Here is an 11,560-nt window from a genome sequence, read left to right as displayed (position 1 = left end):
GGGGGGGTTAACGGCGCCCGAACGATCGACCGTTCTATCCGGTTTGCACTATAATTGTAAGTAGCGAGTAATTAATGCGGTCGATTCGAGTCCAATTCGTCCGACCGCTGACCAACGGAATCCGCGAGGTTCGTCGACGTAGCAGGGGCGGCGGGGGTGAGAAGCGCGACGTGAGAGCGGGGAAACTCGCGATGGGACGGAGGGGTTGTTCCGGGTCGGGTACCGACATTGTTTCACGGTGGATGAGAATTTAATTTGCACGGTACGAGGCGAGAGAGAAAGAGACTGAGCGAAAGAGAGTAGGAGGATGTGAGAGAGAGAGAGAGAGAAAGAGGGGGGGAGGGAGGGCACGAGAGGAGAGGCACAGAACGGAGGAGGAAGGGGTAGGAGGACGCTTGGATGGGTGCTGCCTTGTTTAAGCGTGGGTGGGAGTGTCAAATTGAATTACCCCCTCGTACCACGGCTCCCCGGGGACGTTTGCCGGGGCGCTGGCGCTCTCGCTACCTCCGGACGTCGGGGAGGTTTGCATCGGTGTTTGTGTCTGGTGTCTGTGCACGTACGTATGGCGCGTGTGTAGCTGCACGTATACGCGCGCCCGCGCTCGGGCTTCCTTCTCCACGAAGGCGTTTTCAATTAAAATCAACACCGGGGGTTGGCCCCGACCCAGTCGCCCTCCGCTCGACCCCCGCTCGCTTCTCTCGCCGACGCGAACCGTTTTGATCTCTCCTCCTAATCGACGTACCTGTTCCGCGATGCAATCCTCTCGCCTCCTCCCGGCCACCCTTCCTGTTCTTTCGCCCTTACTGCCCCTCCGTCCCCCGCGGCGGGTCTCTTCGCATGTCTTATGTGTATTATGTTATTAATTCGGTTACCGTAGCACGCTTGTACACGAGGCACGTATTACGTTACCGCGGCGGTAGCCCGGCTGTCGCATGTCCGTGTTTTTGTTCCGCCACGCGCCCAGTCAAATACGATAAAAGGAAAAGACACGAAGGAAAAATAAAGGATGTAGAAGAGATATAAAATCTTCGCCACGGTCATGTTGGAACGAATGACTTTTGCGTATGCAGTCATTTAATGCTGATTTGCATTTATGATGATGTTATAACGCAATACGAAGAACGATATATGTTGTTTAAAGCCGACATGTACAGAGAGCAGCATAATAGCCTTAACATTTATGTCACCAGGATTTTCAACTGTACGCACATTCGTGCAAATGGTTAAAAATCGTAGTGACGTCACGGCAATGTAAATTAAGCTGCTATTTTGGTCTCTGCATCCCTCTGCGCCTGTCGTTTAACATGCATTCTAATGATTTGTTACGAGTTTCTCACTGTATCTGACCTGGGGCGATCGATAAATAATCTTCCTCTTCCGTTTCTCGGCAACCTCTTCTCTCAAAAGTTCGCGACTCCTCCGGCGAATCCCCGACGGGTGTTAAACTAACAGTACAGAGACCTCCAGTCACTTATTACGGATACTCGGAATTTTTCGTCGCTTCTGCGTCCCCACTAAGAGGATAAAGGACTCGATTCAGGCCCGACTCTCATTTTCGTCTTTAACATTCCGTCTTTTTTCCCCTTATCCGGCGAAACCTACCTCGCGAAAAGGAAGTCGCTTCCACAGAATCGGACGAGACGGCGAATCGTTCTCCTTAAGGAGAACGCGCGTATTCATCTTTACGCGAAATCCCCGGAATTTCGTGTCACTTTGAGCCGCGGGAAAAAAATTACGGGGATGCGCGAGTTGATAGTTCGTAACTCCGCAAGTTATTTCCTCGCGAATCTTTTCCCTCTCGCGAATACAGCGTTTAATTGGCGTCGCCTCGTCGTTTGAAAAAAAAAAAGTAAATAAGAATTGAACGTACTTCCGCACTATAAGACTAATTCTAAAAGAGAATGTTTTAGTGCAGTTTTACTAACGGTATATTATGTTTCAATGGAATTTCACGCCAACGTCACGCCAAAAGTAATCTTTGCATTACAATCGATCTCGTATTATAATTCAAATTGCGCTTAAAGTGTACTAATGTTTTTCACAATGTCTCCCTCGAGTAAAACTTCGCATTAGAAAAAAGAGATTGTCATATTACTCTGTTTTTGTTTCCCCAAAGAGCTAAATCGCGAGATTAGCGCCCAGCACCGGGACGTCGTCGCGTTGTTCTCGACTCGCGATTAACGAATCAACCAATTACCGATTACGGAAAGAAACCGGAAAGAAGGTTAAGCGAGAGAAAAGGGATTTAATCGTCCTTAATTCTATTTTGCGATTCGCGAGCGAGCGAGAGAGAGAGAGAGAGAGAGAGAGAGAGAGAGAGAGAGAGAGAGAGAGAGAGAGAGAGGGAGGAGGAAGAAGGAAGAGAAGCAGATAGAGCGACCAGTGCTTTGATCGCGCGAGTTTAATTTCAGCGGGTCTTTGGATTCGCTTAATCACCGTCCGATAATTAAGGAGGGCCCTTCGAGCGACAACGACGACGACGACGATGGCGACGTCGAAGACAACTTAATCACACCTTTTAATCAGCACGCGTGTCGATCTCTAATCGCGGATAGTCGCGACCGTATTGCTCGTTGCGCCAATTAATTTGTCATACGAGATATAATGTGATATAAACGAGGTGAAAAATTGAAGAAACGCTTGATTGAAAATCATCCACGTGCACAATAGTCGTGCTTCAGAGCAGCCGATACACCAGTTTCCACACGCCCTTGCAAAAATATCACCGGGCAGCTTCGGCTTTTGTCTTTTTGTACAAAAAGATCGAATATAAATGGAGATCTGAGAGCGGCGCGCGTTTGCGTTTCACGTTATGAAAAGTCGCGTTACCGTTCGCGATTTAATTGGCCGGCGATCGCGCGGCGGTCGGGACAGAGCAAAAACGAGGAGGGCCTGCGATTTAATTGAGCTGAATGCACTGCCGGACACAACGGCACGTCGAGAGAGACAGAGAGAGAGAGAGAAAGAGAGAGCCGGTCGATAAAGTGTAATAAATATAATTACAACGAGGATAGAGGGGGTTGGTGCGGAGGAGGATGCTTTTTTTCCCGGCGCGAGCGGAAAACGCGGAATTTATTATCGGGCGCGAGCACACGGACGGAAGCGACCGTAAAACATCAGAGATTATAATCAATCTCGCCGATGACGATAAAAACCGCGCCGAGAGAAATTATTGCCGTTGCATCGGCGGTGACGCATTTTCCATCGGGCAAATAGGTCGGATTATCGCGACTCGAGGTAGCGTAAAATCAACGAATAATTCTCGAAACACAGATTCTTGAATTCTGGATGTCTCAGATGAGTGATGCGTTGAATTGAGCGCGGAGAGATCGAGATTGTTACGAGTTGTAAGTCGCGACTTCATAGCATGCATTTGCATGGTCGTTGCTTATAGTCAGTCGATACAAAGTCTTTTTCAAAATTATGAACACAGTCTTAATACACATTATATGCACTAAAATGTGTTAGCCTAATACGACTGTACTACTACTCCAATTCCCTCCATTGTTGAGTACGCCTTGGCAGCGTCGAGGCATGCTCTCAACAGGATTTTCCGCTAATGTCTCGAGTAACGACCTCCATATTGTGCGAAGCTGATACAACTGTTTCAAGATGAAAACTAGTTTTTCCCCAAGTTTCATCTTCGTGGTTGCTCATATATTTTCAACGAGATTAGCGTCGGGAGACTGAGGACCAATCCATTGTAATGACGCCGTTTTCACGTTTCCATTCCGTACATGTCTGGTTTCTGTATTGTTGTCTTCTGCGAGTGTAACTGGCAGCGACTGGCAAGCGATAATTTGGAGCTTCTCGGGTACGAACACAAGAACACTGCCTCGAATCGGCTAACATACGCAGCACTCATCTTGTTTACGTATGACTATCGTGTAGGCATTAACGAAACTACCTGAAAGAGCTAGCTCTTTCAAAGCATTCTAACTTAATATAGTATCAAATTTGCCGCATGAAAATGTTGCGTACTAAGATACCAACTGTTGAGATTATTGCGTACATTATCTTGTGCCACTGACTGTAATTCGGTAAAATCGTCTGTTCAGGATGGACGGGCCGGCGGTGTTATCGATGCCGCCGTTGACCGCCTCGCAGAAACCGGCACAGTCGCCGCAGCCTCAACCGCACCCGAAGCAGAATCAGGTAACGGCGACGATGCGAGAACGGACGATAGTCTCGAACGCCTTCGTCGACGGCATCGAAATTAATTAACTTACAGTATGTTTGATAAGAGCGTGTACGGCAAAACTCAAAAACTTAGGATAATACATAAATTGAAAAAATTTGTACACATTATGCATGATATAGACTGCGATGCTTTATTATTAATAAGTTGTCCAACTCGCCTCCATTATCAATAATTGACTGGCATCTCCGAGGCATACTTTCTACTAATTTTACAGCATAATCTTCAGACAAAGATCTCCATATAAATCGAATCTGTCGAATTAACTGCTTGACGGTCCATATTTTCTTTCCTCGGAGCTTAAACTTTATAAGCGCCCAAACATTTTCAATTGGATTTGCATCTGGCGACTGTGAAGGCCAATCCAGTACGTCAACGTCATTTTCTTGTTTCCACGCAGTACAAAGTCTACTCCGATGTTTCGGATCATTGTCCTCTTGCAGTAGCCAATTTTCATTTTTCCTCGTAAACCACCTTTGGGCAGATGGTAATAAAGCTCTCTCATATATTTGGACCATTTTAGCAGCATCCAAATTTTGTGTAAAGATGTGTAAAGTGCCAAATCCCTGTTTTGAGAAACAGCCCCAGACGTGCACCTTTACCGGATGTTTAACGGTCCGCTCGATGAGTCTATTGGCCTGGGTAGACCAGACACGTCTGATAGAAGACTTTGCCCAAAACGAAGCTTCATCTGAAAAAATTACGTTGCCCCAATAGCGGTCCAAATTTTCTTTTGCCCAAGCAAGTCTTTTTTCGACGTGTTTTTCAGACAGCAACGGTTTCGTTATCGTGCTTCGAAATTTCACTTTATGAGCCAGTAAACGTCTTCTTATAGTATGACATGATATATTTAGACCCTTTTTAAGTAAAACCGCTTGCCCGCCACGCAATGATAAACAAGGATTCTTCTCAAACACCCGTAAAATCATTTTGTCCTCCTTTTTCGTCGTTTTCTGCACAGAGCCACGATCCGGCAAGTCATCAACGTTTTTGACCTCGGAATAACGTTTCACCCACTTACTCACAAACGCCTTAGACTTCTTCATATACTTAGCAGCCGCTCCGCGCGACATTTTTGGTCCTTTCGGATGCGAACATAGAAACACAGCTTCGTAACGTGATGCGTACGCGGCACTCATGTTGAAATACGCCCTTTTGTGACGAAAGTCAAACGATAACTAAGGCTTTCTAGACAAAGCATCTTGGGAGAAGAGCCCCGCTATTGGCTCGCGTTCATATCCCCCCTCTAACGGTTTCGAGGAAAAAGTTTTGCCGTACACGCTCTTATCAAACATACTGTATGTCTGAGAGTAATTTGCGAGTTGTACTCTGAGTGCGTAGATCACGTAGAGGACGATCGAAAATGTAATCCTCCGGACGATTCCGCAGGTCGTCGAGGTGATTTTTCATAGATCGTCGAAGCGATCTATACTGTATTGTGTAACGAAAAAAAATGGAATAGGGAGAATCAAGTCTCAGGATTACGCAAATTTTCTTGCATATACTACGATCGAGTGTGATCGAATGAAAATCGAACCGAATCGACTATTCAACGCGGAAATTTGAACTATAAAGTTCAGTCAACAGTAAAACGTCAACGAAACTGACTGGAACGTAGTTGTATGTATGTTATTGTCCCTTTAATTGACAAACGATAGATAGATGTCGGGTTAGCTTTACGATTGCCTCATGAAGCTAAATTCTGAGCTCGTTTTACACACAAACGGGAGATTAACGGAACGTTTCGCTGAAAGACTTCGGGCAGGTAATACGTCAAAAAGCGTCAGGCCGAGCACTCCGGCAAACAGAAACAGAGTGTCACGTCCCGACTCGCGCCGCTCCATCAGGGCATCGTAGTGCAACTAAACCGACAGGAGTTGCAGGTGGGAACTGTGTCGCTCTACGGAATCCACATCGTGTCGCTGGTGATCGAAGGCCAGGAACGGCTCTGCCTGGCGCAGATCAGCAACACCCTGCTGAAGCAGTTCAGCTACAACGAGATCCACAATCGCCGGGTGGCGTTGGGCATCACCTGCGTGCAGTGCACGCCGGTGCAGCTGGAGATACTCCGTCGGGCGGGCGCGATGCCGGTGTCGTCGCGTAGGTGCGGTATGATCACTCGCAGGGAGGCTGAACGCCTCTGCAAGTCCTTCCTCGGCGACAACGCGCCGCCCAGGTCAGTAAACGTTACCGAACCCTCGTGATTCTACCTTCGCACGCGATTACATTGAAAATGAAAATGTGCGGGCTACTGACCTATCTCGCAGATTGCCGGAAGACTTTGCGTTCTCCGTTCATCATGAGTGCGCCTGGGGCTGTCGCGGCGCGTTCCTGCCCGCCCGTTACAACAGCTCGCGAGCCAAGTGCATCAAGTGCACGTACTGCGGCCTGTTCTTCTCACCGAACAAGTTCATCTTCCATTCGCACCGGCTCAGCCCGTCGGATAAGTACGTGCAGCCGGACGCAGCAAACTTCAACTCCTGGCGCCGACACATGAAGTTGTCCGGCACTCCGCCGGACGAGGTGGTGCACGCCTGGGAGGACGTCAAGGCGATGTTCAACGGCGGCACCAGAAAGCGGCTGTTGGGCAACACGAGCGCCCGCGAGTCGCCGAGCCCGGCGAAACAGCCCAGGTCTTCGCCGAACACTGCTGCGCAGATTTCCACTTTGGTGCCCACACCGGCGCATCCGCGGGTGCCGCCGTTCCCGGAACTACCGTTGCCGTTGTCCAGGAGTCTCGTCATGGACTATGTATGGCATCAACATCAGCAGGCGGCGGCGGTCGCCGCGGCCAAAACGCCCGGCTTTGCCTTCCCGCCCTACGCTCTTCCTTGGCTGGCCAAGAGGGGTCCCGTCTTGTTTCCTGGTAAGACGACACTTGCCAACTTGTTTTCGACTGCGACGCCGTTCATTTCAACGCGGTTTAAACGAATGGAAAATTGCTCAAAAAAAGAAGAAACCCAGAATATTATAGCGCGTTACGCTGTAATGGAAATTAGCGGCGGGAGTAAGCGATTGTTAGGTCGGTGACAGGCTTACGTCATCACACACAACGATTATTATTTCTATATCTCTATGTAGGACAACGATTATAGTGTGCGCGTAATTATAGGCGATAATCGACGGTTAATCGTCATTGGGCTTCCATTGAACGCAAAATCGTTAATCGTGTCTTTCTGTTTACAAAGCTATGAGTCATAAATTGTGCGTCTTTGTCGACGACATGTTTACGCAAACGATCGTGACTAACGATTGGCTCGACCTTAATGAACTAACAATCGCATTCTCGCGCCAGGGCCACTGCCGCCGCCGATAAGTGGCTCAAGTCCCACGGAACCTTTGATTCCAACCGTGAACCCGCCGTTACATCAATCGGCGTTCCGTCCGGTAATCCGCGGACCACCCATCGTCGAGCAACTGATGCCGGAGCGAGCGACGGACGCCGGCAAAGAGGAGAACTCCGACGATGAGGTCGACATCGAGACGACGGAGGACGACCCGGTGACGCCGCTTAACGCGAGTCTTCAGAATCTCCACTCGGCCTCGAATTCTATGAGCAGCCACAGCGGACGGAGTACGTCGCCGCAGTGCTGGAGTCCGCCACGAGAGACGGTGAGTCGCAACGGTATTCCATTCTGAGCGGGTTCCCGAATCGAAACTTTTAGCTCTATTTTCGACCTGATCTTTCTAACATTTGTATATCCTAAATAATTGATGTATTTTTATTACACTTGGAGAAACTGAAGATCTAGCGCCTTTTAGGACTGGTTGTTCCAATTTTTTGGGAAGTTAACTGATGATTAAATCATCTGTCTTTGTGTTTCTTCTAACTTAGACAAAGACACACATATGATTTAACTATCAGCTAGCTTAACAAGAAGTTGAAACAACCAGCCCTAAATGACAGGAAATTTGTAAATTCTAAGGACGATCTCTTGGCGAAGCTAGTAGTTTAAATAGGACCAAAAAAGGTTGTTGCAGGCTTCAGAGTATCAAAGTAGGCATTAAATGGAATATCGAATAGAAGATCGAAAATAAAATAAAAATTTCAACTCGGGAAGCTCGAAAGCGTACAAATATGCTCTCAAGTGTATAACTTAAAATATACAAGTATATTTTTCAATAAAATTAAAAGTATATATACTATTTAAAGTATCAAAGTTACACTTAGCAGCATAATTTTAAGCGTAACTTAAGAGAATGCTACCTGAAGTTACAATTAAAACCTCGAGTGCATATTGCGAATGCCCGTCGCGATCGATGCGCTACGGGGTGCTCGAGAACACGAGATGTAAGCCGCGTTACGATGCGCGACGACCATCAGCCACGTGCTGGCCGTGGTCGAACACACGTGCCACGATCGCGACGCGAGCATTATCGTCGGCCGATCGCAAACACTCGACTATAAGCGGCGGAACCGCTTCGTCCGCTGGAAACATGCCGTCGCCTGGTGGCGCGACCCCTTGTCGTTGTTGACGAAGACGTAATCGCGCGCGACAAACGCGCAATATCCACAATCACGCCGTATAGCGTGAGCCGCGCCGTGCACGCGATCGACTACCGCACGCGATGGCGCTCACCTGCTTCTACCGAGATGCAATCGTGACGTACGCGCCGGCGATCTTCCTCCTCGGAGACTCGCCCCTGAAGACAGAATTGGAGGATTTCCTCGGAGTTGCCCCGATTTTCTCTCGATTAACGGACACCAATTCCCCCCTCGTGATTTCCCCTTCGCTCTACGCAAAGTCGAAACTCGAAAGTATCGAAGTTTAGTCGAAATCAATCGGTCTCTCTTTCCGCCTCCTCGCCTAAAGTGTCGAAGTTTAGTCACCCCTTTTCCGCTACGCCGATTGGTTCTGTTGCTGAGCGTTCCCGAGTCGGAATTTTGGTTCTACGTTAGCCCTACAAGTTCCATCGAACTTGAGGGACCCAATTAGGGTTGCCTAGCGTCCGGTTTTGATCCGGATTATCAGGTTTTCAGTAGTCTTGTCCGGTGTCCGGTTGACAAGTCAAATCAGACGTCACATGTCCGGTTTTTAAGTTATACTCATTCAATCAAATTTGATTTAAAAACAGATCTTCCGGATTTTAATGATATTTGTCCATTCCAAGCGTCTATTAACGATTGTTTAATTCTGTGTCTAATAATAAAATGTATTATATATTTAAAAAATAATAGTAGTTTAATAATCAACTTGTTTTTAAAATTGCTTAGAAAATATATTGTAAGAAACTTCTTACCAAATTTTGTATTTAATTTAGTTTTATGATTATTGTATTTAATTTAGTTTTATGATTATTATTTCTGCCCGATTTTGTCTGGTTAAGTTTTGTTACCAAAGAGGAAATGTCCAGCAAAATGAAAACTTTGATGGAGAACCTTGAAGCGCAATATTGTACAGGCCTTTTGATGCCAGAAAGATTTGACCATTTTTTGTTTTAATGCAATTTATGCAGAAAAAAGGATATACGACATTAGTAGGCTTCAACGAAAAATAAAAAGTTCAGAGGCGTAACGGTTCTCTCGTCACATCGATAATTCAATGTCGCCGGGGAGATGTTTATAGCGTGGCAGAAACGTCGACTCTTGTCCTGAGAAGCAATTTATTACGGCGTGACTCTTTACTCACTCGCTAGTGAATAAAAGCATACGTCCTCCGCGGTTTAATAACGGAGTGTATTTGCGTTGTAAGGAAAGTAACCCCGCACTACCCCGCGCGCGTGACTGACCGAGTCTCCCCTGTAAATGGCCAGCGAAATATTTTCCCGCAACACGACACCCAACGGCAAACAGTGCCGCCGCAAAGTTAATCGAATTAACGTCGTGCTCGACGCTCTCGTTTAATCGAGTCCTTCCCTCGTCGAGAAATCGTTCGCGCTACATACACACACTCACACGTGAAATAACGTATTAGGTTAGCTGATGAGAGAAACCGGCTGATTCTTTATATTTTCTTTCCCTTAGAAATTTCTGGGTTAGTTTGGAGGATGGATTTCACCCTAGCCAGAATTGAATCAATTTTTATCAATCATCTCGTTAACGGTTTTTTAACGATTAAAAGAAAAGGTTAACTCTAGGTTAAAAGCTAGATCAAAAAACCCATGAGGAGAGAAATTTTTTGGTTAACTTCTCATCATTGTAGTCAATCTAAAAGAGGAGAGAGAGGAGAGAGAAGGGAGGAGAGAGAGGAAGCAGCAAACGGCAATTAGCGACGACTTGCGATCGTTTCCTCTCCAATTTCCTCTCAAAGTAATATCGTACGAGGGGGATAGGAATGCCCCCTTCGTAGTGTTTATCGTCAGGTGAAAGCTGTGCAGGGCAAAGCAACGCGGCGCGGCGCGGCAATTAACATCGAGGTCGCCGGAATTTTCGACGATGCTCGGGTTAATTATTCCGCGGCAATTTAGCCGTTAACGAGCCGGTGGTAATTGAGTGCCTGGGAATTATTGTAACGACGTGCTCACCGCCACCGCCGCCGCCGCCGTTTCTGTTGCCACCCCCGACCATTTACATCGTCGGCAGAGACGGCAGAGCAGCGTAATACTACTCGACTCGTCCCTAGAATTTGCTCTGCGGTCTGACTGCTCATGCACCGGTGGCGGCGGTGGCGGCGGTGGCGGCGGTGGCGGCGGCGGCAGTGGTGGCAACGGCCCTCATCATCAATCGCGATAATTATTGTGTCGGTAAATATACTCCGCGTACAAACGAACGCGGAGGCCGATCGCGCACACGCACCATCCGAACACACTTACGGCGCGACGACATGATTAAACGAACGTCCCCGGCGTATTACGCTGCGTGTCATGGTTCCGATGTGAACCGACGTTCCACCGACGCGGTAATGATGGCCGTCGACATCAAAGACGGATTACGGCGGCTTGCCGCCAGCGAATGCATCGTTGTCGCGCGGCGCAACGGACGCATCGACTCTCTGTGGTCGACGCGTGAAGGCTTATTTAGATCGGACGATTTTCGACGTGATAATATCGATCCGATATAGAACGGCTGCGTTATCGCGCTACGTGCAATTTCGCGTTTGGAATTCGAGGCTCAAATGGCGGAATAATGTGCGACCCGTTTCACCTTTCCGGGACATGTCGTCTGTGCTGATCCGTTGCACGCGGACTTCAATTAAAAGGTCCCTCGCACTTTTCGCGTTGCTGGAATTAGAGGGTTAATGCTGGATTGCTCTCGAGTGGGATAACCGACTAACGCGTCTTCTACCCTCTTGAAAAAAATATAACTAGCGAAGTAGCCCCTGGTGTAGTTTACCGGCACTCGAAGACCTTAATCGGCCGTCGCGTGTTGAAAAAAGAAAGAAAGGAAGAGGGGAGAGAGAGCGGAGAGAGAGAGCGGAGAGA

The 11,560-nt window shown here is 47.7% G+C and overlaps 1 protein-coding gene across 1 annotated transcript in view; it reads left to right on the top strand.

Annotated features, from left to right (window-relative positions):
- LOC116844447 (SKI family transcriptional corepressor 2) overlaps window positions 1-11,560 on the top strand; it is a 35,690-nt gene that overhangs the window by 7,313 nt on the left and 16,817 nt on the right. The window contains exons 2-5 of the mRNA XM_032815956.1: window positions 4,059-4,155; window positions 6,073-6,374; window positions 6,466-7,064; window positions 7,494-7,810. Of these exons, the coding sequence (XP_032671847.1) occupies window positions 4,060-4,155; window positions 6,073-6,374; window positions 6,466-7,064; window positions 7,494-7,810 (1,314 nt within the window). The 5' untranslated portion in view covers window position 4,059. The remainder of the gene's footprint in view (window positions 1-4,058; window positions 4,156-6,072; window positions 6,375-6,465; window positions 7,065-7,493; window positions 7,811-11,560) is intronic.

This window comes from Odontomachus brunneus, unplaced genomic scaffold (assembly GCF_010583005.1).
Source record: "Odontomachus brunneus isolate Ranch 3 - 2012 unplaced genomic scaffold, Obru_v1 Obru_scaffold_041, whole genome shotgun sequence".
Lineage (NCBI taxonomy): Eukaryota > Metazoa > Arthropoda > Insecta > Hymenoptera > Formicidae > Odontomachus > Odontomachus brunneus.
Note: the sequence above shows the minus strand (reverse complement) of the source record. Positions and strands in the feature narration are given on the sequence as shown.